Raw genomic sequence first — 27,829 nt, 5'->3', positions numbered from 1 at the left:
GCCGTGCCCGATCCAAGCTGAAGCCGAGTGGGGGCTGTATGGGCTTCGTTTTACGACAGATACACTTTCTTCTATTGCACTTTGCAGATACTGCATTTTTTACAAATCGAAAGTTTGAGGCAACCTTGTGTCAAGCAAAGTCTATTGGTGTCATTTTTTCTAACAGCATGTGCTTAACAGGTGTCTCTGTGTCATATTTTAATTAAGGTATGTACATTGTTTTTTAGACATAACACTCTTGCACACTTAATAGAAAATATAGTGTAACTATAAATTTTATATGCACTGGGAAGGTAAAACATTCATGTGACTTGCTTTATTGTGATAGTTGCTTTACCGTGGCAGTCTGGAACTGAACCTGCAGTCTCTCCAAGGTATGCCTGTATTCTATTTTTATACTGCTATTTTTATATTACATAATAATACCAATATTATTATATACTTATACATCACCATGATTAAAATTGAAAAAAAAGCACGTATTTCCACTCTGTTCTTAAGGCAGATTAATTTTATAGAAGAGATACTTTCAAACAATACAAACAATACAAATGACACAATTTGAGAGAACAGTGACAAAACAAAGAGATGAATACTGATTATAATTTATTCCCACAACAGAAGAAAACTTATTTCTGCAATTATTGACCAAAGCTTGACAATTCAATGATGGGAGGAAGTGAAAACCAAATTCCCTTTTACTCATAGTCCTGTTTTAAGGAACCTTGATGGCAGAATACAGATTGTTTTCTGACTAGAATTTGCAGGTAAAACACGGCAGTTACCTTCAGCAGAAAGCACACAGTACATGAACAAATTTAGACACAGGATGAACAACCCCCACCCTTAGCTGCTAGGGCTTCACTCTTCTGTGTGAGACATTCTGGGGGGGGCAGGTGGCAGGATGGCTGTCTTAACTAGTCGGAAGTTGCAAAATCCAGCCGCGAGCGAGCAGCCAAGTCTGGCGCTTCGTGCCCGCCGGCCCAATGGCACAGATGGAAAGCGGCCGTGGGGGGCCATCCGCAGGTGGCACAGAATCGATGAGCTCTGCCACCTTTATTTGTCTGGATTCCCTTTTCTTATCGTGGTCCCGTTCAGTTGCAAAGCAAACATGAGGAGAGAGCGGAAACAAGAATGTGCCGGACTGACACTGAAGAGGGGTGGCACTTGTTTTTCATGGGAGAAAGGTGGGAATTAAAAACTTGAAAAACTCTTCAGGTGGGGGGGGTGGGGCATGCCCACAGATATCTATAGAACCTGGGGCAGTGACATTCATTTAAAAACACTTGCTTGGGGGCTTTCAGTATTGGCACAGTGGGTTTTCCCCCATCATTCCTTAATGTGGGTGGGCAGAAAAGTAGAGAGAGCTATGTGCGGCATCAGCTATAAAGACGTGCCCAGGCCATACCTCCTGGGAACCCGGCACTCCTCGTGTGAGCCATGCATGTGAGCCAGAAGGCTCAGCCCCCTGCAGACTCCAGAGTCCAGCGACAGGCATTTCCTTGTGGGTGTCTGAAGCTTCAGCAGCTGGGTGGAGAGAGAGTGCCTGCCGCTGTGTTCACCTGCTCAGCAAGGCTGCCTGCTGCCTGGTGGTTCTGGTGAGGACAGATGCTTGGTGAGTTGGTCTCCACCTCTGTTGTGGGTATATGTACAAAGAAATTGACCAAAAAATAGATGCAAGCAAAGTGAGACTAGAGTAAGAAGTACCTAGCGAGAGAGGCCAACTGTGAGAAGCAGAAAGAGCTCTGGCTCACCACCACTGACAAATTCCATTGTCCGTGGCAGGTCGTGTGTCAATGAAATGCTTTTACAAAATTCATTTATAATAAATGTAAAAAGGAAGGCTGGCTACACAAGGGGGGGCAGATTACAGACTCATGAGAAGCGAGGGACCCTGATTCAAAGGGGCATTTCCAAAGGAGGAGAAGAAATAGAAAGGAAGAGAGAGTTCTGCTTTCTTTTCCATTTCATGAGCTCCACCTCGTCTTCTCACGTAAGGCCTCATAAAGGAGAGTGCAGGTCATAGATAATAAATATATATTAGGCAAAATATTTAGATCATTTGGCATTTCAAAAGAATAATGGTATATTTTTGTTAATTTAAAAATTTTTTGTCCTTATGAGCTAATTGTAACATTTCTGGAGAAATATTGAGCAGACGCCAGTATGGGAGGGGGCATTCTGATTTCAATCAATACAATACTGTACGTGACTCGTAGGGTGATTCTAGTTACCCACATGTCCTTCCCTCCACAGAACAGCATTTTCAAAGGTTGTCGTAGCCAGACTCACCACTGGCTTCCCTGAAAATGCACATTCCCAGTTCCCTTTCCCTTTCCTTCGTGAAAAACTGGTATACAGGAGGAGTTCCACCAGCACCCCTGACTCACAGTGAGCACACAAAGATGCATGATATGACAATGCAGGAGCGAAAAGCTCTTAGCACGCAGTACAAAGATGAGGCTGAGCTGTGCCAGGCATCCATGGCATTAGGGTGGCAATGCCAACACTGCAGCTATTTGAACATTATGCGCAGAGCGTGAAGGCAGACAATATACATGATAAATGCCTATCTGAGAAACTGATAGATGAGTGACAGACTGAGCACCTCATGTTTTCATTTCAGGTGTCAGAAACGAAACCGGCCCCAAAGTCCCATTCTACTGCATGATGCACACTGAAGAACAAAATTTTCAGTCTTAAAATACATCTTAAAGTCAGTATTTTCCTTCAAGGAAAAAAAAAGGTACTATAAATAAATTACAATATAGTGAATTTGCCTGAACTCACTTCGTTTCTGTCTTCCAGCCTTTAAGTCAAATAAAACAGCATAAAAACTGTACATTCTTAACATGATAGTTGATCTTTTATAAAATAACCTGTTTTCAGAGATGCCAATTTCACAACAAGGAAAAACCAAGCCCTGTTGCCGTCGCTATTATAAAATATATATGTATAGATATATGTGCTTTGTTTTTGTTTTTGTTTTTGTTTTTTACAAAAGGTGTATATTATTAGCTTTGCACAAACATTTTAAAGATAAATTTAGCTAGTCTAAGAACTTAATGAAAATATAACAGGCAGATAAATACTTCATGTGTACAATGCAGTACATCAAACATTGTCAGCTGGCAGGGCAGGTATGTTGCTCCTTGGTCTTGTAAAAAAGGCCATCTTCTCCCTTGGGGCAGGAAAGAATCACAGGTTAGAAGATGATCTAAAGACACTGCAAGGCCGCGTTGAGATCTCATATCCACTGTGGCATTGCTCACTCATGGAGCCAATGGGACTGAAATCTCCACAACACCTGCTCCTCTGCAGAGTCTCCAAGTGCCACTCTGAGCTACAATGGCCCCGGAGCAAGGGGACTTGTTGATCTCCAGTGCCTAGAAGAAGGCCTGGCATGGCGTGGGCACTCAGGGCTGCTTGTTTGGTCCATAAATGAATGGATAAATGAAGAACTCTGAACAAAGGAGCTCACAGGCGTAAGTAAAGGAAGGCAGTTAGAGCACTGTAAGCTAGTTTACGTTGGGGCTGTGAAAATCAAGGGCACACAAAAGGAAAGCTACGAGTCAGGCACATACTATTGAGCCACAAACGGAATGGAGTCCTGATCCAGGCTAGAATGTGGATGAATCGGGTAAACATCACGCCAAGTGCGAGAAGCCAGAGACAAAAGACCACTCACTGAACAGTTCCACTTAAATGAAACATCTAAGGGGGTAAGGCCACAGAAAAGCAGCAGATGGGTGGCTGTCAGGGGCCAGGGCTGGTGCAGAAAGGGGAGACTGCTTCATGAGTGCGGGGTATCCAAAATGCTTTGGAACTAGATAAGGGTGGTGGCTGCCCAACACTGAGCACGCACTCAACACCGCTGAACTGTTCGCTTTAACATGGTTAGTTTTATGTTTTGTTTTTTTTTCAAGTCAAGCACAAAAGAGTTGCTATGCAAAGCACCTTCTATAAAAAACAAACGGACAAAACCAAGCATTGCTACTAGATTTCAAGAGAAGTTACTTTCACATGGGGAACCTGGGGTGCTCATGTTTTGATTCTTGAGGTATTCAGTTTGTGACAATTCATTAACTATATAGATATGACATGCACACTTTTCTGCATATAGATTATGCTTTAGACGTGGAGTGGACATCGCCATCCCAGGGTCCTCAGGGTGGAGGAGTAAAATATGGATTAGAGTGGACTTACTGGTATTCTATTATAGAACTATTGTGACTCTAGAATGTAAGAAATCATAGCATTGATGTGAAGACAGTGGCTACCGGAGTTGCTGAGGGCAGGGAGAGGCAGGAAGAGGTGTGATATGGGGGCATTTTGGGGACTTGGAGTTGTCCTGAATGATATTGCAGGGACAGATGCTGGACATTATATATCCTGCCATAACCCACTGAATGGACTGGGGGAAAGTGTCAACTACAATGTAAACTATAATCCATGCCATGTGGCAATGCTCCAAACTGTACTCCTAAAATGCAATGAAGGTACCACACTAATGAAAGAAGTTGTTGACGTGGGAGCAGTGTGGGGTGTGGGGAGTGGGGTATATGGGAACCTCTTATATTTTTTAATGTAACATTTTGTATGATTTATGTATCTTTAAAAAAATAAAAATAAAAAAAGTTCATTTTAAAAGGGAAAGGTGGCACTTATACAACATAAATCATCGTGTTGTTTTCAATAGCAGACATTTGGAAAGCAGCAACATGATATAAACTAGAGCTGTTAAGTAAATTATAGCTTCTAGATAGCTACTATGGGATGTGGATGTAGCTCAGTGGTTGAGTGCCTGCTTCCCATATATGAGGTCCCAGGTTCAATCCCCAGTACCTCCAAAAAAAAAAAAAAAGGGGGAAATGTTAAGAGGAGCAGATGTAGCTCAGTGGCTGAGCACCTGCTTCCTATGTTCAAAGCCCTAGGTTCAAGCCCCCGAGGCTTTCTAAAAAAAAAAAAGAAAGGAAAGAATGGAAAGGAAGGAAGGAGGAAAGGAAGAAAGGAAGAAACTGTAGAAAAATAGTGCACAGAAAATGATCAGAAGAAAACATCAAAATGCTAATAGTAGTGGGGTATAGGTTACAGTCGATTCATGTCCTCAACTTCCTGTGGTTTTGTAAAAAAAAAAAAAAAACGAATTTCCTTTCCTGTTTATAATAATGAAGGTAGAGCAGTAAATGCGACTCGGGACGGTGAGGCCGAACGCCAGTTTCCGCCTTTTGCCCACCTAAAGGTCTGCACTTGGATGGGCTCCTTGTGGTTTTGTCCACGCAGCTGGTAGATTTCTTTGGAGGCTTTCTTCAGCATCTTCTCAGCTGTCTGTTCTTGATGGGGGTCAAGTCTGGTCTGTCTTGTCTGGAATGGCAACATGTGATTAACACAACTTAATTTTTTTTTTAACAGGAAGAGTGAATGAATGCACGCCCATCTTTAGGGACCAGGAAAGAACTAGCCAGTTAGTGGGCACGCCGAGGGGAGAAAGTCCTGCCTTATCGACTCTCTCACCCGGGTTTTCCTTCACAGGAGACCCTCGGCTGTGCTGTGGTCAGGCCTCAGCTTGCAGGGACCTGGAACATTCTCACCACCAGGAGGGGACATGGGGATCCCACAGGAGGGCCCGAAGCCGGGGCTCACGGGCTCTGGCCCCTGTGCCCTTTGCGCCTTCCCTCCAGCCCCCACCGCGCAGCCCCAAAGGCTCAATTTACTTGGGGCTGCCATCACACACAGCGGCCCCTTCTCCCCGGGCCTCCTGGACCACGGAGGGTGAAAACCGAGGCCCTCAAGATACATGCTCGGGTGGGTTAAATGACCAGGGGTTTCTCTGAGATGCTTACTTCAGAACCCAAGTACAACTGGAGAAGGGGGTCTTGACCTTGATGGCACTGGAACCCTGGAACAGCTCACCCCCACTCACCTGCCTCTCTGCTTCCTTCAGCAGATTTCGGAATCGCTCATCCCGAAGCACCCAGTGGGGGAGGTCGGTCTGGCCTCGGAGCTGGGCATCTTCTAGCCGCTGCCTCAGTTCTCGAAGGGTGCATATCTCCTCGTTCAGCTGCCTCTGCCGCGTCCTGGACGCCTGGAGATCCAGCTCCAGGTCGAGGGAGGTGCGGGCCATGAGCTTGGCCAGGGAAGACCTACAGGACTGCAGGAGACACAGCTGTGAGCACATGCCCCACACAGGCACACAGGCGCGCTCACTGCAATGCAACACTGCTGGCAAGCTCTGGCCTTCTAGAAGGTTCTTTCACAATAGAAAGGTGAAACACAGTTATAGGAACAGTATCTAAGCATGGTCCCATGTTAAAAATAAAGACTTTGGCAAGAACAATTCAAATCTCCAGTTCAATATCAAGGTGAGTGACAGTAACCAGTTTTCTTGAATGGTGACAGACATGCAAAGGGTGGAGAAACAGATTACCTTGAATGGGCTGGCAGCATCAAAAATGGGTACAATTTTTCTGAAGCGCTTTTTGAAAAGATGTATTAAAAACATAAAATGCATACTTTCTATGGTTCTAGAATTTTACTTTTGACTTGCATGTGGAAGACTCAACTATAGATGTGCAAAAATTGTCCTATTAAGGTTTATGATGGGGAAAAGTTAAATACACAGCAACAGGGAACTGATGAAATATATATAAATTACAAGGCAAGCAAAAAATATAGCCACTGTAAAAAGTTGAAAAAATGTACTGATATGCAAAGATCTGCACAATTCACTGTATGTGGGTGGGAGAAGCAGGCCAGAGACCATATGAGTGCCTTTTTGATTTAAAAAATTATACAAACATACACACACACACAAGCTGTAAAAAACTTTCCTCCCAATATAAGCCTCAGGTAAGCAGATGTGCAGAGTTCCCACAAGTTGTAAGAAAGGACTTCAATATGTGGCATTTAGAGTAGTAGTTCCCATACAATGGGAAACACACCCCTCGCTGGGGGTGGCAGTTACTGCAACAAAACCACAAATCCATGAACATGTCAGAATAATAGTATGCCTTACACACACACACACACACACCTTAAATGGAAATATATGTTGCACTATAATAAATACAAATTCATTTAAAGGCACTGCTGAATTCATGGTAGTTCAACAGTTCTCAACCTGGGCCGATTTTGCCCCTGAGGGGTCACTTGGCAGTGTCTGGAGGCATTTCTGGTTGTCACAACTGGGTGGCAGTGCTACTGGCATGAAGTGGGCAGGGGCCAGGGGTGCTGCCAAACACTCTATAATGCACAGGACAGTCCCCCCCACAAAGAACTGTACAGCTCAAAATGTCGATTGTGTTGCTGTTGAGAAACACTCACGTAGCTGAATTATGTACTTATAATTCTCAAGGAGCAGCGACTCTAAGGAATTACCCTGTGGAAATCTGGGCTTCCTTTTTTTTTGTTTTTAAATACTGTTTAAAAGGATACTTCCCTGGGAAAGAGGGAACCACACACCAGCTTCCAAACTAATAGCAGCACTTCATATACTGGTGTGAGGTGGGGGGAAAACTTGGTTTAAAGAATATGAAAACCATAGAATCTATGTAGAAGAACACTATGCTGAAATACTAAAAATTTCCAAACTATACATACCATCCTGTCAAAAAAAGAAATTCCTATTACATAGAGAAGGTTGCTTGCTTATTAACTTATTGTATTTAAAAATGTACGGATTATACTATCCCAGGAAATATTCATGCTGGATAACATATGTTTCACAAATCACATGTTAAGTAAACAAACACAGAAAAAATATTACCTTTCAATTAACACTTCCTCGACTCTTGCCTAAAATATTACCCTTTAAGGTTTATAAAAACAACTCTAAGGGAAAATCAGTTGACGTGGCACACACCTGCTTATAGCGAAGGGTCTGTCTCTCCAAAGTATTACGGACAAAGGGGGATTTCCGGGGCAGCGTTGAACTGTCACTGTCACTACGATAAAGCTGCACAAAAAGAACAAAATCAGAAACACAGTGTCCCCAAAATTCAAAATTCATTCTCTCTGTGTGAACTCTGAATAGAATGATTTCATTTCTCCTCACAGGTCCTCGCACACATTTATGACTTCTGGGGCTTTTACCACATCTCTGAGTTTCAGTTCAAACATAATCTACACAAGAATTTCAACTAGAAGAAAAACCAAACCAAACCCAAACCAACCAACTAAATCGACCAACAACCCAGTCTGGTCCTTCCTCATCCAGGGAACTAAGCCATGTTTCCAGGCGGACACGGTCGAGAACATTTCTGTCCTATAAATGCCAACACGACCTGATACTCTGTGTGAAGCTCCCGAGAGCCAGCACTGCCCTTGGTGCTTGTCATTTTTATTATTAATTCTCATTTGCTGTATTTCGGCTTTGACTGGAGCTGGAAGAAAATGGCTTTCCAAGAGGAGCCTCACTCGTTTTAGCAAGACAAGCCAACATCACTAACTGCCGCCCTGCCAGTCAAAGGAAAAGATCTTCAAAAAAAGATAAAAAGAAATATCACCTCGGTTATAAGAGCCAAGCCATCCTGTATTTCGTTTGGTGGTGCCTCTCACCTTAGGATCAATGTGATTTCTGCTGACGCCAGAGCCCTTATTTTCCATGTCAGTTAAGTCGAAATACTCAGGTAATATAGCAGGGGGGGTAGTGCAGAGACCCCACTACCATTACAAGCCAACGACTGCAGGGCGCCAGGTGGCCCTCCCACCTCACTCAGGGCTCTCGACCTGCCTGCACCATTCACTCCCCTGGCCGCTTCCTCAGACTCGGAGGCCCAGCCCCACTCGCGACCAACAGTTCTGAGGAGTGGGACCCGGGCATGGGTATCAGGTGCAGCCCCCACGGATGTGAGTGCAAGGGGCGGCCCAGGCTGAGGCCCGCCGAGGCCCCCTGCCACCACCAGTGGGTGCGGATGCACACGTGGTGAGCCAGAAGCCCACAGCCTCAGGGTCCCGAGTCTCTCCGGCTGCCCACCCACAGGGCGACCTTTCAGATCTAGTCGCCCAGGGTTTCCAGACTTCCTGGTGCTCGCTCACTGGTAGGAAACCTCCCAGACAGGGGGCAGAGGGATCCCGACTTACTCTGCAAACATACTGGCTCCGGGCCCCTGGCGAGAAGGTCTGCGAGCGAACGATGGTGCTACTCCGAACGAAGGGGGCGCCGCGGGGCCGGCGGCCGGCCCTCTCCTTCCGCAGGCTCACGACTTCTTCCGGGAAGAGGTCTTCTGTGTTGGTCTCCTTATCCACCTAGACAGTGGGTCATTTGTTACCATTACTTTTTATAAATACAAGCCACAGATTAGCATCGTCACCAACCACTGTCACCTGGCCAGCTCCACTCGGACAGCTCGCAGGCGTCTCACACTCCACATGTCCAAAACGGAATTCTGGATGTTCTGCCCACACCTCCTCCTCTCGCAGGGATCTCCAATTCCCATTTGCTCATGCCAAGTATCTCAGAGGCATCGTGAGCCCTGCTTGTTCGCTCACATCCTGTGCAAGATCCTGCTGGCTCTAGGTTCAAAATGAGGGGGGCGGCAATCCCCCGCCACCAGCCCTTCTTCCAAGGCACTGCATCTCCTGCCCAGATTGGTGCAACAGGCATCTCGCTCATCTCCCCGGGCCCACCCTTACTGCCCCTTCTGTGTGTTCTGGACGCAGCACCCAGTGGGCTCCTGATAAAAATGAAGTCAGGCGAGCGCACGTAGCTGAAGTGGAACGCCTGCTTCCCACATACGAGGTCCTGGGTTCAGTCCCTGGTACCTCCTAAAAACAAAAGATGAAGTCACATCATGTCACCACTTCCCATCCAGCTTCCCATGCCTCTCTGAGAAAAAGCCAGAGCTCTGCAGGTGCCCTGCGTGCCACGGGCCTGCATGGCCTCTGTCCTTGACTCCCACACCACCCCGCTCACCTGCTCCAGCACGCGAGCCTCCTTGTGCCCCCTTCTCCCTTAGCATCTTCACTCAAAATGTGCCTTCTCGGCGAGGCTTCCCAAGACCACCCTTTCTAGAAATGCAAAACTTGCTGACCCGCCAGCCTTCTCCACTGGTCTTTAGACTATCCCAAACACAAGCCTATCCTACTGACTTAGCCTGTCTGCGGTCAGCCTCGCCCCCACGCGCAGGGTTTCCCTTGGCTTGGCTGGTTGCTGCATCTGTCGTGCCTCATGTGTACACAAGGATACCCAGCAAGAGAGCTGCATATGGCAGGATTATTAACTGGGCAAACAAGCTAGGTGATGGGCACACGGGTGTTCCTTGGATTATTCTAGCAATCTCGTCTTTGGCTTACAGATTTTAGAAATTCAAAGTTGGGGGACAAAAAAAAAAAAAACAGGGGCAGGAAAACCACTGAACTAGCCTCCCACGGCCACTCAGCCCAACGTGGGCCGAGGCTTCTAAAGGTCTTAGAACGGGGAGTGACGTTCCTGGCAGCCCAGGCCAAAATAAGTCCTCACACCATGACATTCTCCAAGCCAGCTTGGGCACCTACTGAGGCTGCAGACTTGACCGAGCTCAGTGTTTGTGTTTCAGGGTGAGGGCAGGGGGCACCATGAGATATTTTCCTAAGTTGTAACAAGTTTGAGAACAAAGTTACAACAGAGCTCGGAGACAGTGTCCGCCACCTCCCGGGGCTCTTCAGCCATTGGTCACCAGGAATGTGGGGGCGCTCCACCGAAGATATGGCAACGAGCCCAACCGAGACAACACAAATGGAAGGGGGAAAGGAGGCTTCGCTGTCATTAGCGTCACCCCGAACCTTTGGGACCCATGAAACCTTGTGGCCCTCCCTCATCCTGAAGACGGGGACGATCGTCACAAGCTGCCATAAGAAGAGAGGAAGGAGCGACCTTTCTCAGGCTGCCTTTCCTCGTCATTTCATTTTAGGTTGACGACTATTTATGTGCTACACACTAGATCGTTTTTAAGGACTTTACAATATGAGGCCATTCAGATCTTCTCAGATCTCACTAAAATACCCCCTTAGCTATTGTCCCCAAATCCAATGGCACTGTCCCTTTCTACCACAACTTACCATCAGCACCATCACCGGGTGCACCCGTGGGCAAACCATACTGTTCTGGTCCTTTCCTTGTGCCTACCAGCTGCAGCTTCCTGCAGTTCAGCTCATCCACCCACTTCCTAATGTTCCACAACAAAGGACTGGACGACACAGCCCCTCTCCTGCCAGGTCAGTGCCAAGTGCTGGATGGTAAAGTCCTGGGGCGTTTGCCCCTTACCTTGAGAGGCGGGGGCTGGAGCCGCTCGGGGCCAAATGGCTCCGTCTGGCCAGCGAGTGGGTGTCCCTGGACGGCCTCGACGTCCGCGCAGCAGGGCTCTGGGCACAGGAGGCTGGCCTGGGTGCAGTTGCTGCAGCCGCTGTCCACTGAGTCGGCTTGCCAGCTCCTAGAAGGGGTTGTCACAAAACTTACAAAACATTCCTCCAAAGGGCCTTATCTCACTGCTGCGCTCAGGACACGGGAGCAGGGGTGTGTCCAAAAGTCCACCGTGCTGCCAGTGACAGAGGACGGCTGCCGCTCTCGTCACGTAAAAGGACACTTGGGTTTTCTAGGGCCAAGCCTCCAAGGTGGTGTGTAAAGGTCTTTCTTTATTACCCGACTGCAGTCGCTGAAGCTGCCAGAACCCTGGCAACTCCCCGGAGGCCCCTCAGCTAGCTTCCTGCCAGGCCCACACACAGCCCCCCTCAGCCAGGCCCTGCCCCCCTCTCAAGAAGTGCAGGGGCAGTAGTGGGAAGGAGCAGAGAGCTCTCGAAGTGTGGCTCCCTGCATGGAGGAGTGTGGCGGGAGAGCCCCAGGAAAGCCCGCGGGCAAAGCAGGTGGGAACTGGGGCCCTCAAGAGGCTTTTTCGTTGCAGTTATCCACCCACTGCCCAGGGCTGTCCCGAGTCACTGATTCAGCCATAGGCTGCTTAAGGTCAGACGGAAAGGGTCATCGGGGGCTCCCATTTACATGAAGTGCCCAGAAGAGGCCGATCTGAGGACAGAGTAGATGAGTGGGTGCCAGGGGCTGGAGAGTTTGGGGATGACCTGAGGGGTAGGGAGTTCCTCTTTGGGGTGACAGATGCAGACTTCTGTGCGGATACTAAAATCCAATGAACTGGACACTTTAGATGGGTAAACTGTGTGGGATGCCAATACTAAAGCTGCTCCCCCAAACACTGAAAGGGGCCTGATTTTAGTCAACGCTGGCAAGGGCAGCCACTCCATAGTCCCATTTGCCATGAGAAAGAACAGACTTATTCTCCACAAAAAGGTGAAACTCAGAAATGGAAGACTGGGGCACAGAGCTCCAGCTGTTAAAAACCCCGACTTCTGGGAAACGGTCCTGAAGACTCGACTGGCACAGGATGCAGAGCTCCTGGGGCACGGCCACGGCCGACAAACACAGCGGCTGCCTCGACCCCCAGGAAAGCTCCTTCGCGTCCCCAAGAAGCATCCCCACAGTCACCTCTTTTAAAGAGCATTCTGGTAGGACAATGGTTGAAAGGGAAAGTCTAAGCTCCTGTGTCTTACTAGAAGGCAAGCTAAAAGCTCTAACATGGGGCTGCTAAAGGTAGTAAAGGCTCATGTAGACACGGATACGGGGGATACTGCACGTGTAAGACTGTCCCTACAATACACAAATACAAATACACTGGAGAGAAGGAAAAAGAGCAGCAGCTATGTATGGCAGGGGAAGCTTAAGAGACTGAGAGGGGATGCGTTTTGTTTATTATTATTATTGGAATAATGAGCATGCTCTGGGAATGACTGGGGTGATGAATGCACAGATACGTGATGACACATACGTGATGCACAGATACGTGATGATACTGATTGTACTTTTCGGATGGATTTATGTGTTGTTAATATGTCACAGCAAAACTGATTTGTGAAAAATAAAGCACATGCTGGTGCAACGGGCACCGAGCGGCTTGCGCTTACCTCTCGGATGCTGCCTCGGCCTGATCTTCTTTCCGCTCCATCTCAAGGATCTCCTCCTCGGTATACTCCAGTTTGACCCTCTCCTCCGCCAGCTCTCGCTCCACCGCCTGCAGCTGGGCTGTGGTTCTGGCCAAGAGCACCGTCACCGCGTCCTGGATGAGGAGAGAATGGACGTCGCCGGGAACTGCCCTCACCCCGCAGCTTACGGTGGCAAAAGCAGAAAGTGGTGACCATTCACAGCAAGATATTAACGTGGCCTTTTCTTACGGCTCCAAGGGCTCAAATGAAACAACAACCCACACCGAGACTCTCTGGGTCATGGACACGCTTGCACTGAAGAACTGTAATCACGAAACTGCCATATACTGATACGTTCCCTTTTGATTATGTCCCTGGAAACTCTGCTTTTTCATCTCCCAGCTAGTTCAAGTCTACTTTTTCATCGCTACATTCTAAGACTTTCCGTCTAACTGAATGCACCTTAGGGATGCTTGCCCCCCATAAGAGCCAGGCACCACACCGTGGGGGCGGCAGTAAGGTGCTCTGACACCCAGGGTGCTGTACCGTCTGCCCGGGCAGCGAGTGTGCGGGGGCGCGCGCGGAGGAGCCCTCTCCTGCTCGCTCGCTCTCCCTCGTCCTCTGTGGCACTGAGCTGGTGAAGACCTGCAGGGAATACCAGCGCAGCTGCATCTCGCTGGAGCTCTCGTAGTCTGCCAAGTTGATCTGTGCAATGCCCTGCACAGGGATAACAAACAAACAAACAAACCCAAATGGAACGGAATGATTTCACCGGAACAACCAAGGCCTTTTTAATAAATTATCACCTTTCAGACTTAACCAGGGAAGATCTAGAAGTTTTAATTCCCGTCTGAGGGTTGCAGTAACACGAAATGGTCACAGGCGAATGGTAATGGGGTGGCTCCCAAGTGGCTTGTTCCTTCTCAGCCCAATCAGAAAGAGCTCAGTGCTGGGAAGGGAAGTGGATAGAGATGGGACACCAGGGGTGCCAGGGCAGGCTGGGACTTTGCCATGTGGTAAGCCACTGGTTCCCACGTCTTGAAATCAGGAAGAACAACTGAACTCCCCATTCCCTAACGCAGCTGTGAAGGTGGTGACTGAGTGGAAAGAATGCTAGTCTTGGAGAGATACCACCTGGGCTTCCAGACCCCGGCCTGGGTGTGGCATGGCTGTGTGGGACAGGGACCAAACTTCCGAGTCCCCTGGTGCTTCAGTTCTAGGTGGCCAGATGAAACACAGGACACCAAGGTAAATCTGAATCTCAAATAAACAACCATGGCTTTTCTTTTAGTCTAAGTATGCCCCAGATATTGCACGGGGCAGAATTATACTAAAAATTATCCATGGTTTATTTGAAATTCATATTGAATGTGTTTATTTGCTCAATCTGTCAACTCTACTTAGTTCCCTCAACTGAAAAGGGGAGTCACACGGAAGCTATCTCATGGGGGTTCTGCAAGTGCTATGAGAAAATAAAGTAGAAAACACGTGACTAGACAAATGGTACTATTAGCCTTCTCTATATTCCCGGGTGGAGAGGCCACTGAACATTATTACAATTTCTCAGCAGCCCACCACAGAAGAAAGTGAAGGAAGAGAGAGAAGAAATGAGGGAGGGAGACAGTGAGGGAAGGAAGGAGGGAAAGAGGAGGGCAAGGAGGGAGGGAGGGGGCCGTACCAACAGCTCTTCCTGCAGCTGATGATTCACTGCACACACGTATAACTGAAGTGACTTTAAAGTCAACACACTTGAATGCACCGGGATTCGGAAAACTTCGTTAAATACCAACGAGGCTTGGAAATCTAGAGCCTTAGAGCAGTACGTGTTTGGTGTGCTGGAGTCGAGCGGTGGCAAGTAGATGCGGATGTGTCTGGAAACAGAGGGGGGCAGGAAAGAGCATTGATCACGTTTACTGACAGACCCATATGATGAAGTATGTGACCCACACAGATAGTTGCTCTACACGCATGGATTTTCCCTCTTTAACGCCCAAGGCAGAAATTCCAAGTTCTTTGGAAAAAACTCTTTTCTCAACTAAGAGAGAGTCCAAAGGGACCGACGCACCCTTATCGATTGGGGGAAAAAAATCACAAAGAGAACGGTGTATAGTTAGCCACGAAGACTTGGGCTGGATGCAAACAGAGGCTGTTTCCTGTCTCCTGGGCGGGAAACCGCCTCCTGAACTACTCCTTCCCTGGCCCCGGTGCACTGTCTCCACAGCCCCACAGGCACCTGCCTCTCCTCTCCCCTCAGACTGGTGGCCCAACCAGGGTGACAACGGTGCTGGGGGCCCTGCCGTTTCTGCCCCACCCAGAAAACGGCACACGAGGGGCTCAGACCCTGGAGAGCGCTGGGAGTGGAGAGCAGGGCTGCAGCGTGGCTGCCGCGAGGTCTTCGGGACACTAGTTTGTAAAGGAGGCTCAGGCAGCGGAGGCCCCCCTGAGCCTGAACGGACAGGTTCACGTGAGCTCGCCCCCGGGGAAGCGCCCTCCTCTGGCACCACCCACTGAGGGCTACCGAGCTCAGGGCCAGCACTCCCATGGCAAGAGCAAAGGCACAGCGAGTAGCCCTTTGTCCTCTCCTCACAGCCATCCCGGGGGCCAGAAGGAACAAGTCGAGGCCCGGGCGCTGCCAAAGATGAGTAGCTCATTAGACTCGGTGCAGCGCTTAACTAGCCTGGCTCCCTCAACTTCGTCTGCCTGAAATAGTGCACTTGACTCTAGTACAAACTGACCAGCCTCTATGCTGCAAATGGATGTTGCCTGGTGTTTTACGGTAAACTCGGTTCCCAAGTTGTCTTTCCACTCCCCAAACTGCCCAGCAGAACAGACAAGGGAGCTGTGCCATGTCCCCGAGAGCACAACGGGGTCATTTCTCTCTGTATGTGTCCCACCCTCCTTCATTTCTCAAAAGAATGCCTCGGCCCCTGCCTGACAGGAGCTTACATTTTGCAGTCTTCCTTCACGGCCGTCCCAGCAAAGTTCCTCAGCTGCAGCACGTTCACCAGGAGACATTCGCTGCCGCTGTCATGCCTGGACAAGAGAATGCTAACTCACAAACCCCAGATTCCCAGTGGGGCTAAATCCCCGTGACAGAGCCAGCCCCATGGCCCTCAACCCAGCAACTGGGTCCTCCGCGCGGCGCTTGGCCACATCTGGAGAGAGTCTGGAGTGTCACAACCAGGGGAGGGTGCTGCTACTGGCCTATAGTGGGTGGAGCCCAGGGGTGCTGCTCATCATCCTACAGAGCACGAGACAGCCCGCCCCCCAGTGTCAAGAGGGTTGAGGCGGAGGAACTTTGGACTAGGACAACAAGAGGGAACAAAAGAGAAGGGTTGGGAAAGGAGCATCCTGCCCTACTAGTACAGATGTTATCCTCCCCTCCCCAGCCTTTACTGAAACTGTAATTAGAAACCAAAAAGCGCAGTGGCACAAATGGCGCGGCTACCTACCTGGAGTGGGGGGACGGCCTGGCTACCTGTGCTGTGGCAAACAGGATCAAGTGCTGGCAGAAACATATGCCAACCTCCCCCGGGTTAGCCTGTGCTGCCACCCCTGAAGCCCTAGCTCCATGAGGCGACAGCTTCCCAGCTTTTAATTGGGAGCTCCTCATGGCACCTCTGCCCTCCCACATGACATGAGCTGAGGACAGGGGGAGCAGCCCCAGGATCATGTATGCCCCCTCTGCCTCCTCGCCCTGCAGGTGGAGGTGTGACTGGCTGGGTGCACTCCCAACTCCAGGTTGGCTTAAAACCTACAGAGGAGGAGTCGTCTGTACTCACAAAAATCCCACGTGGATTTGGGGCTCTTCATTACCGCAGGTGTCGCCGTACGCAGGCTCTTCGGCATCTTCATTCCTAAACCCAATTGGAAATTCACTGGGTTTATTCCAAGGGGAGTCCATTACCCTAGGTTCTGCAGAGGCTCTCTCGTGAAGAGCACTTCTTACTGAGAAGGTCTTCATTAGATTGCAATAAAAAAAACCATTAATCAGTCAGTTGACTAAAGGGCTCAATGGGTTCCTGGGATCGACAGGTAACCCGCCTACAAAGTGCTGTTTTTCTTAGAAAATAACTTGGCATTCTTTTCAAAAGCATGCGATATACAGGGGCCAAGTTCAAAAATTAACTTGACAAAAGGTGCAATTAAGTGAAACATCTAATAGATATCTGAGATTTACATGTGTCCAACGAAAGAACTGACATCAAACATGGGTAATCCCACTGGGGCCCAAAACTCCAAAAGGCGTTGGTCACTGCAAAGGCACCCCGAGAACTCAGGGAGGGAGGGAGGAACTGAACTGCTAAGGAATGGTCTCCTTTCTAGAAAAGCAGGTCTCTCTTACACACTGATTCTCCTTTCCCAGTTCCATAACGCACCAGGGCCAGAGAGAAAGGAAAACTGTCCCAAAGCAACAGAGAGCCCTTCTCTGAACGCCACAGAGAATCCAAAGGTGGCTTCTTTGCAGGTTTCTACGGCCCAATCTGGCACAGCTAAAACCAGCTAAAAAACTAGTCTGCCCCTGAGGGGAACAGGCTCCAAAAGGCAGACCTCTCAGTTTGTACCCTTTGTGTTCGACCCTTCAAGGTAACGGGGCGTAAGTCTGCTTGGGGGGAAGGCAGGACCGATTCGGGGGACTTCTGACCTTTTGGGCAGCGGTTCAAACACCCCGCTATCACTGGCCAGCGAATAGTCCGACCGGCACGCAGACACGCGGCGCGCTCTCCTCTCCACCCTCTTGGCACTGTCTTCACGAAGAGTCACCGCTACAAACAAGAGAGACACCAGGGGTCGGGAGGTGAAAGCGCAGGAGGCCGGGGGTTGCCGCGCCCAGCAAGCAATGCTGTGAGGGCACAGGCTAGGTCACCGAGACCTCCCCGGACATGCCAGTAGAGGCGCAGACACATTTTTAAAGACCCACCTTCTTCAATATTGAAAAATGGAAGAAATGGACTTCTGGCTACTTCTCTGAACCTTTTGGAAAGACGCTTGGAATAACTATCTTTTCATATCCATAAGGGACACACAGAACACCAGATGGTGGTGGGAGGCTTTGCCCTTTGAGTCCCAACCAAAATTAGTGGCCCTCAAGTCAGGGGACACAGTGAAGCACACAACACCCAAATACTTTGAAAGCATCGCCTGAGAGACTGGGGTGGGGGGTGTCACAGGAGTTGGGGGGCCAGGGCTCTGACCTGCCTATCTCTCTATCCTCCCCAGCAGCCTGCATGCCAGATTGGTTTCCAGAATTTCTTTCTTGGGGTTTGAACACTACCATTACCAGACAGCTCATTTTATAATTTCATATCTACTCTAATCGAGAGCCAATGGTAAATGTTGGTGTCTTCCTTTTTACCAATCCATCAACTGTTTCTACCCCTTCCCTCAAAGAAACTAGTTCCTTTAACCAATGCAATAAAAATACACATCTAGTCTTCCCATGCTACAGGTGCCTCTGTCCATAAGAGTCACAACCTTTTACCCAGAGAGAGAAAATTCAAGCTGTAAGCTCAAAATGTGTGGTCCCCTGTCACCATGATGCCTGGTGCCAGCCATCCCTGGGCCTCTGGGAGCTTCCTACTTTCCTCTGGCTGCATAAGCTCTCGAAACTGAACACCTGGAACTCCGTGCACCCCTAAATGGAGGGAAATGGCTGCACCCACCAATGGCCACCGAGTGCGTATCAACACCATGTGAAGCGAGCCAGAGGGACAGACAATGGGACAGGGCTGAGGGCTGCCACCTCACAATCTCAAATAAAGACAGCGAGTAACTTCCAGAGGTCTGCGAGCCGCGCCTGGGGCCAAGCCCCGCGGAGCCAGCCCCTGCCCTGGTCAGCAGGAAAAGAGGGGCTGGTTCGGGCGCAGGCTGCGGGGGCACTGCCCCTCGCGCTGTAGGTCTCCTCCGTCCAGCTCCTTTCTTTGGCCCAGCCCTGGGCCCACGGCCCCGGGCTGCCCGCAGGACCAGCAGCCAGCCTCTGGTTTTATTCCCTGTCCTGAAACTCCTCAGGGTCCCCAGGCGGGGCCTGAAACTCCCTTTAGGAGAGAGCACCAGGCGACAGACACGAGCAGCGGCAGGTAACCCTTTGAGGGTGGGAAGGAAGGGAAGAAGGGGGAGGAAATGGAGGCGTTCTTTGTCAATGGGCCCAGGCAAAGTCACCGAGTCCCCGAGCAAGTGGCGGTGAGCAGGGCCTCCCCTGGGTGCAGGAACGCAGAGCGGCAAGCACAGCATACCCCGGCCGGCCGGCCTGGGTTCAAGGCAACGAGGTGGCCGTGGAGGCAACACAAACGAAGCGAGGAACATAAATCTTAAAACAGTCCTAGTTTTTAAATCTCCGACTTTTTCATCGTTTACAAAAACGAGGCAGGCAGATGGACAGAGACCTCCGGGCGCCCATACGACTTGACAAAAAGGAAGAAAATGCAATGAAAGTTACATGGTGGCCAAAGTCTCCCGCTGCCATGCTCAAATAAGGAAAGACACTATTTCTGGGGAAACCGATAGCGTAAATATACCCACATACCCACAAAGAAATAGTTGGGTAACTGACAGGCGCCATCCAGGTGCAACTGTAAGATATGCTCTCCTGGGCCACGTCCTACCCACATCTGCACCCACAGCCTACGCAACAGAGGAGAAGGATTATTCCATGGTCACTTACAGCGAGTGTTTCTGTCACGCCGCATGAGAAACAAGATAAAGAAAAAGCAAAGGTGAAAAACAGTAGAATTTAAGCCAATTATTTTAGACAGAGAATGACTATAATAAAACGTCACTATACAACGAGAAGAGTCAAGGCCTTTATGGGTTTAGAACGAATACTAATGGGTAGGTGAAACGGAAAAATTATTTCCAAATCATGACACATTGGACTTGGGATCCAGGGAAGACAAAAAGGTACTAAAAATGTGAAAAGGTTAAAGATTACAGTCTCTTTCCCCACTGCCCTGTTCCTTCTCCCCCCAGACTGCTTAAAACCTCAAGGGCAGAAATCGTTTTTAGAGACTTCCTCGTAGGTTTCGGCAAGTACTGAATGCCACCCTACTAAAATCTGATGGAAACTTGCTCGGGGTCCAGCGTGGAGGGCACCACGTGACCTTGGGCATCCACCCACAAGCGGGTGGGGTGGGGGGGGCATGACTAGCATCAAGACCCCGTCAACTTTACAAAACTAGGAGAACTCTGGGCTCAGGCGTTCCCGAGGCAGAAGAGCACCCTGTGTCTTCAGCACCCTGAAGCTGCTTACCCAAGTCAGTCCTGGGTGAGGACCCAACAAGGACCCATAACGGAGTCGATTATTTCAAATTTCTGAAACAGGCAACACAGCAACTGACATGCAGGAATCCACCACCAGACGGCAGTATCAAAGCGCAACAGAAGCCAATACCTTGGAGATGATCTGAAATTAAGCCAGTTCTCCCTCCCACCTGGCCTTTCCTTGGGCCAAAAGGGGCCCTTGGACCTGTGTTGATTTTTTGCATCATTACATCGATACCATCGTATATCGACCTTTAAAGAAACAGCTGGCACAGAGGAAAAAAAGACTAAGAGAAAGCTAAAATTTGCAGCTACAATTTGGTCCTTATTATGTGTTTTCTTTTTGAAATGAAAGGAGTGAAAATGGAAAAGTGAACCTGTGGCTGTAGAGAACAAAATGAATGAAGGGTACATGTACATGTGAATTGCAGAAACGATGCATCTGGGGATATGAAAAGTGTGTCTGCAAACACAGAGAGGAAGATGCCAAAATTAGAGGGGCCAGAAAGCCAGGGCTGCCTCACAACCTGACGGGACTCCGGCCAAACATCCCCGTGTTAAGAGAGACTGCTCTTGTAGGTGTACCTTGCAGGTAATAGGTGGTGGGCATGGACCTGAAAGCTCACCTGGCCAGAGCACCCTCCCTGCCCCCAACTGTGGCCACCAAAAATGTCTCTGGACACTGCCACATGTCCCTCTGAGGGATAATATTGGTTCTGGTTGAGCTCTACAGTGTAATACAAGTTATCTAGTGTTTGCGTAAATGGAATGACAAACATTTTTGCTGTGCAAATACAAGTTAGTTACACGGGCTAAACTTAGGGAGTAAGAGCCCTTGAAGTTCCTGGGGTGGGCTCGCAAAAGCACACGGGGGTAAAATGAGGAAGGTGCAAGACCAGGCACTGCTTTGTGCACCAGCCATGCCAGCCGTCAGTCAGAATGTTCTCCAGAATCGTGCTTTGGGTTTTCCACGTGGGTTATAAGTTTTCCCTGGCACAAAGTAGGAGCTGAATAAAGACGGACTGGAGGGACAGACTGCCACCTGGCTACACGATTCTCAATTTGCAAATGACCAGAGCAATCGATTTTGTGGAACTAAGGCTTACTGGCACGTCTTTGGAAATTCTGCCAATTATTTTCATTTCCATGTTTGACAGAAATTGCTTCTTGATAACTAGGAGGATAAAGGATGAAGATGAAGTCAAAACGAGAAGAAGGTAGAAATGCCCACTCTGCTACCACCAGAAGCCAGCCCAGTGCTGGCGCTCAGTGGGCACACAGAGCAGGCTCATGTTGCGCACGCCCTGCGGAGCTGATCAGGGCCCTCTTTCTCAGTCTCTGAGCGTGGACTGCTAGGCGGCTCTCAAGCTCATTTGCAGTAAAATTCAGCACTTTCTGAAAACAGGCCAAATTCGTGGGGAAGCCTACTTTGCCAATTCCAATGACCTCTCCATGACAGACACTCGGCAAACTTACTACAGGTGCTGCAAGTCTCAGAGAAACTATTTGGACGGGGCAGGTCCACACGCTGCCACGTCCTCCCAAGATTCCTAAACTCAGAGCTCACTCTTAAGGGAAAAGCCTCCTCTTCCCCGCCTTGTAAACCTTCCTCCACAGGGCGGAAAAGCCACCGCCGCGCCAGCACTTACTTGCGCCCAGGGGAGTGGCAGCCAGCTGGGGTCCTCGCTCGGGCGGTCCTTCCCCGTCGCCAGGGGACTCGTGCAGCTGAAGGGATGCCATGCCCTGCCCCTCTTCGTCCCCCAGTGCAGGAGCCTGGGCCCGCAATCGGTCCAGGGCACCCAGGCCTGGCACCTCAAGCCCGTCCGCCACCTGGGCCAGAGGAGAGTCCCGCGAGGCGGGCAGGAAGGGCGTGTCCAGCGGCGAGCTCGGAGGGGACAGGGAGGACAGCGAGGAGCGGGAGGACAGGGAGGCCAGGGACTGCGGGGTATCCAGGGACCGCCGCGGCTTGCCGAAGCCCGCGTGGCCCGGCGAATCTGAGAGGGTGGCCTCGCGCCCCAGGGCATCGAACGGCAGCAGGTCGAAGCGCAAGGGCTGGCCGCCCTCGGCCTCGGGCTTCTCGTACTGGGGAAGGCCATAGATGTCGGTGAAGCTGACTGAGCTCAAGGAGCCCCTGCTGGAGGCCAGCGAGCCCCGGCTGGAGGCCAGCGAGCCCCGGCTGCTGCCCGAGGAGACCGTCAGGGTGCTGGCGGACAGGCTGGAAGGAGAGGGTGCCACCACCTGAGGAGAGTGGCCTGGGCCCAGGGCCGCACACCGCCGCCCTCCACCACAGAGCAGAGGGGCGAGAGGCGTCAGCGCCCTGGCCTTCACTGACCTTCCCTTGCTTCTTTTTCATGTCAACAGAGAGCAGCGGTCGCAATCAAGGACCCTGGAGCCCGAGTACTCGAGTTCAAGTCCCAGCCCAAACACATACTAGTAGACTGGGCTTGGTCAAGTTGTCTAACCTCTCTGAGCCTCCAATTTTCTCCCTGGAGACTGGGAGAATGATAGCACCCATCTCCTGGGGCTGTGAGATAAGGAAATAAGTCACAAGAAAGCCCTCACCATTATGCTTCCTATTATAGTAAGTACCAGAAATTGAGAGCTATTGTTGAGCATCCCAACCTTCCTTATTTTGAAGCTATTCCTATCTGTCGAAAAGATCCAAAAACAAAAGTGTAAGCGCATATGTATGTAGATGGACATATGCGCTTCTGAAGCAGTGAACTACATTATAAAACTCCTTTATAAATTTGACTTTGGACTTGTTATTGGGAGCCAAAATTGGTTATCCTCATAGTCCTTGAATCATATATTATTAGCAGGTTGGCTTTAAAAATCTAACTTGTCTTCTTTCTCATTCTGCGTTCACACCCCTTCTGTCTCCAAGTTGCAGGAGGAGAAAATCCAAACTCAAGGGAATTATGACATTCATAGAAATGTCATTATGACATAATAATTAAGTGTAGTTTTCTCTTCTAAAGTAACCTACCTTTGTAGCTGGGACTGGAGATAGGACGCTAAGCGGGTAGCTTCTTCCAACTGCATAAGCAGACAGTTTTTCTTCTCCTGGAGTAGAATCCTAGAGGTAAGAAAATAGCCAACTGGTGGATTTCAAAGATAGCAAGTATATTTTCTTAACAAGAAATTCAGCTATCAATCCCTCAAAACGGATTCAGGTTTGAATGACTAAATTCTAAAAGTACATCTAGGCTGTAAGTCCCAAGAAAACAGACTTTTGTCTTGTTTGAGATTTTATCCCCAGCACCCTGAACAGTGCCAGACACGTGGTAGAAGCTGAATGGATGGATGGGTGGACGGATGGATGGGTGGGTGGGTAGGTAGGATGATGGCTACATGGGTAAGGGTGGGTGGGTAGATGAGTGGGTAGATGGATGGAGGGATGGGTGGGCAGGTGAATGGGTGGGTAGGTAGGTGGATGGATGACTGAATGGGTGGGTAGGTAAGTGGAAAGATGGATGGATAGGTGGGTGGGTAGATGGAGTAACATACGGGTGGATGGATGAATGCAGGAGTCACAGATGGATGGGTGGGTGGGTGGGACGACGGATGGGAGTCTAGAAGACAGGTTCAAATGAAAAGCATGTAATAATCAACCAGCATTCCTCAAGCAAATCTGATTCCCTCATTCTATGATCCCTTCCAAGCAAAAGGAAATCCAAATCTAAAATCTAAAAAGTTAGAAGATTAGAAGGGAAAAAAACAATAACACAGCTGTCTCTAGGTGACAGAGTTGGAGGTAAATTATTTCTTCTGTTTTTTTTTTTTTTACTTTATAATTTTCTAGAATGAACCTGTTTTTGTTTGTTTTTTTCACTGCAGTGAGTGCACTGACTAGATAGAAACCTGCATGTGAAGGACTCAGTAGTTGTTGACTGAGTGCATGAATGTAGATGTTTACCTCCAGAATGAAACACTCCTCATTTAAAATCAAAACAATGGTGCTGTGGCACGTGGCCACTACAGGAACCCTACAATAGCTGCTCTTCCCACCAACCAGGAGGGAGATGAGCCCGAGGGTTTTACAGAGCTTGGTTAGGGTAGGAGTGGGAGGAAAACCAGATGGAAAGGGACTTTGGCAGCAGACTAGGGTACAAATCTCAGCTTTGTCACTCACTCAGAGTTGTGTGGCTTTGGGCAAACATCCCACCCTCTCTGAGCCCAGTCTGAATTAGTTAAAAAGTCTGAATTATAAGCCGTAAATTCTGACATGTCTTTGTTTCTCTTAGCTATAAACAGAGCTTCAAAATCTTCCCGTGTAGCGCTCTGCTGGGTTTAGCGTGGAAAATGTAGTACTCTCTGGAGGCTCTGGCATGGACGGACCATGGTTTTTGCTGGTGAACCCAGTGTCTGTGTAACTACATCCACCACACAAACAATTTTAAAGAAGGTGAGTTTTCAAAGTGTGGTTCGAGGACCCCTGAGGATCCCCGCAACCCTTGCAGGGGTCCAGTAATCCCTTCCTCTCCCGCTACCTATCCGTATGCAGTCCGATTTTTGTTCAGATTCTTTAATTACAGCAGGTTGCCTGCCCCAGCCACTGTCTTCTAGGAAGCCAGACACTGAAGAGATGCGCACAAACAGCAAAGACCACTCCTCTCGCTAAGTTTTCCAAAAAGCTATTTTTCATAAAAATGTTGTTTTTAAAAAAAGTTCTTTTTCATAGGATGTTATTTATGTTAGCATCTAATGGGGTTATAGTTGTTTATGAATTATTATTAATAGTTATTATGAATAAATGAATATCCTTTAAATTTCTCAGCTCTAATTTCTAAATCCACACACCCATTTACTTGTCCACCCACCCACTCCCTATCCACCCCTCCGCCCACCCACATTGACAAAAGCTCTTTGGGGGGCCTCAGTGATTTTAACAGCACAAAGAGGTCCTGGGACCAATAAGTTTGAGAACTGCTATGATCAACTCTCCTGAGCCTAATTTTTAAGAAAAGAATCCATTCACCTGTGATATTTTAATTTTTAAGGAAAGTATCTTAATCTGCTACTTGTATAAATTACAAATAACTTTAAGTGCACAATTCTGAATTTCCACTGAATTCTTTTTAATGTCCTACCCCAGGAGATGTATGGTGCCATAAAAAAGCTCAAGACCACCAGGGGCCTTGGAAAAATGCCAGCTGCTTTACATCCACCCCGACCACTCATGGGTATTTGTCCCCCTCTCACAGATGAGGACACTGATGCCCACGGAGTTACAGGAACTTGGGAAGGTGGTACAAGTCTGAAGCTTAGTCAAGACGCTTCGCAAAGACAGGATAGCTGCCTCCTGCCCTGCAACTCTCCTGTTATTTAGTGTGGCGAGAGAAGGGGGCGTCCTGCCATAGCTAAACATTTTCTGGATTTTATGTTATACTTAAATTCCTGCCTAGGGCTTATCCTCAAAAACCCCATCTGCAAATTCTGTTTCCGAAGCGGTACAGCAATGGTGGGAGGGGGTTCAAACTGGGCCCATTAAGACTCGAACTTGGAAAGTGCTGTGTCCTACGTCTCACAACCACAGGAAACCCGTTGCTGCAGGGAGGGCCCCGGGGACGGGGACTGTGCTCCGGCACGCAGCCACTGGCTGCTGACCGCCACTCGCCACAGGGAATGGACCCAGGCCCGGGGTGAGGGGGTTCTGAACCCTTTTGCATAAAGTCCAACCCAGGCTGGATTCTATGACCTCCAATGCCCACTGAACAGCGTCTACACTGAGGTCTCACTGAAAATCAGCTTCCCTCTTGGGCCACCAGGGCAGGAGTTCCAACCGATTACCGAATCCTCCCATTTCTTCGTGTAGCTTCATTTTCACTTATCAACGGAGAGGTATACTTCTATGTTTATACAGACACACACTTACATGTGAGCACAGCCATTTATGATCATCTTGGCTTAATCATGACTTATTTTCAGGTTCTTTTATCCTTAGTGAAAAAATTTTGAGAACCAATTACTCCCTTCTGTCTGTCACAGTTGTCATTCTACTGCACAGGTGCATTTCAAAGAGAGAGCGAGCATGGGGCAGGGGAGAGCATGAAACAGAGTGCCAAGTCTAATTTTATGCTGGTTACTCTGAAAGTTGTAGAAGCTTAAAAATGTGATTTCCTCACCGAAGGGGCATGGGGACCTTCCCACTAGGCTAAGCCACTGATTACTGAGATGCCTAAAAATTGCGTGGGACCTAAGCTATGCCTTCTAGTCTGTTCTTGTAGAAAAACAGGAATCATAAACATTTGCCTAAGTCCTGTACACATTTTTCCCACTTAGAAAAGGGACAATGGGTACAGAGTTTCCGTTTGCAGTGATGGAAGAGTTCTGGTAATGGATGGTGGTGAATGAATTAACACTACTGACCGGCATCCTTGCAAGTGGTTAAAATGGGGAATTTTATGTTGAATGTATGTTACCCCCACACACACACACACACAAACCACCATAGAATTAGACAACAAGAGTGAGCCGTGCTGGAAACCATGGACATTGTTAATGTTAATACCATCATGACATTGTGACTGTGACTGAAAGCAAAATGTGACTCAAAGTTTCCCAAAAAACACGCAAACAAACAAAAATCAAACAAAACCCAACTCTGCTTTCTGACGGCTCTTTCGTTTTCACAATCTGATGTATAACAAAAGTATTTCCCTATGAGAGACAATTTCTTAGGTTGGCATCTTAGGACAGTTTCACGGGGGGAATAGCCACATCTTGCATAAATGCCTGCCACGCCATAATGTGCACGGCCTAAGGAAGAGAGGAAGCCATTCGGTCTTAAGAGAAGAAACATCACAGATGACCTGGTGTTTACTCGGTCTTAGCCGCACACCTGCTCCCACATCACGGGGAGAAGTGAACAAGCTCCCTCCAGTGATGCTGCCTCCTGGCAGCTTGGACGCCTACAGGGTGTCATTCGCCAGTGGCAGGGGGATGTGACAAGGATTTTCACCCCTCCAACTCCTAGTAATACTCACTAAGCCACTCACACTTTCCACGTGACAGATGACGACCGTGATGCCAAGATAGCAAAGGCTGGGCCCTGGTGCACAGCTGATGCTTCTCAGCCCCGAGACCTCCTTGGCCAAAGTCATTGAGCAGCAGACTCAGGAAGCACACTCAACTCAACTCAACTCAACTCGGTCCCGCTGAGGGCTCTTTCCTCTATGCTTTCAAGACTTTCTCCTTCTACTCTGGGAGAAAAATTGGCAAGTGGCGCCTAGGCCAGCTTCCATTCATCCTATCCTACCCCCACACCTGCCACAACTACAAAGAAAAGCCCATTTGGAGACCCAAAATAGAATCTCTCCCTACTAAAGGCCAAGGGTCCAGAGGAAGGACGGCCTGTTTTGGGAAGGCCGGGTCCTGAGCCCAGGCTGAAGTAAGGAGCTCTGAGAAAGGGGGCTGCTAGATGGAAGGGGACTCTCGACCTTGGAGGGCTGGCAGCCTGGCAGGGTGCAGACACAGCGGCCAGGAGGAAGCCCGCAGAGGCCATGGGCATGGGGAGAAGATGACTCCAGGGGAAAGAACAGGGTCCAGAGGAGATAGAAGATTCTAGAGTCACCTATTTCCCTTTCTTTTTTAAAACCCAAGCCAG

The 27,829-nt window shown here is 49.0% G+C and overlaps 1 protein-coding gene across 1 annotated transcript in view; it reads right to left on the bottom strand.

Annotated features, from left to right (window-relative positions):
• Positions 1 to 493: 493 nt before the first annotated feature.
• The window catches only part of WWC3 (WWC family member 3), a 132,667-nt gene continuing 105,331 nt past the window's right edge, over positions 494 to 27,829 (bottom strand). The window contains exons 10-23 of the mRNA XM_058291765.2: positions 23,210 to 23,299; positions 21,870 to 22,435; positions 17,609 to 17,729; positions 16,746 to 16,820; positions 15,910 to 15,996; positions 14,642 to 14,834; positions 13,510 to 13,680; positions 12,946 to 13,097; positions 11,243 to 11,408; positions 9,082 to 9,246; positions 7,862 to 7,954; positions 5,924 to 6,151; positions 5,237 to 5,364; positions 494 to 3,181 (exon numbers count right to left, since the gene is read on the bottom strand). Coding sequence (XP_058147748.1) covers positions 3,115 to 3,181; positions 5,237 to 5,364; positions 5,924 to 6,151; positions 7,862 to 7,954; positions 9,082 to 9,246; positions 11,243 to 11,408; positions 12,946 to 13,097; positions 13,510 to 13,680; positions 14,642 to 14,834; positions 15,910 to 15,996; positions 16,746 to 16,820; positions 17,609 to 17,729; positions 21,870 to 22,435; positions 23,210 to 23,299 — 2,302 coding nt within the window. The 3' untranslated portion in view covers positions 494 to 3,114. The remainder of the gene's footprint in view (positions 3,182 to 5,236; positions 5,365 to 5,923; positions 6,152 to 7,861; positions 7,955 to 9,081; positions 9,247 to 11,242; positions 11,409 to 12,945; positions 13,098 to 13,509; positions 13,681 to 14,641; positions 14,835 to 15,909; positions 15,997 to 16,745; positions 16,821 to 17,608; positions 17,730 to 21,869; positions 22,436 to 23,209; positions 23,300 to 27,829) is intronic.

This window comes from Dasypus novemcinctus, chromosome X, assembly GCF_030445035.2.
Source record: "Dasypus novemcinctus isolate mDasNov1 chromosome X, mDasNov1.1.hap2, whole genome shotgun sequence".
Classification (NCBI taxonomy): Eukaryota; Metazoa; Chordata; class Mammalia; order Cingulata; family Dasypodidae; genus Dasypus; species Dasypus novemcinctus.
The sequence above is the reverse complement of the archived record's forward strand: the minus strand, read 5'-3'. Positions and strand labels throughout refer to the sequence as shown.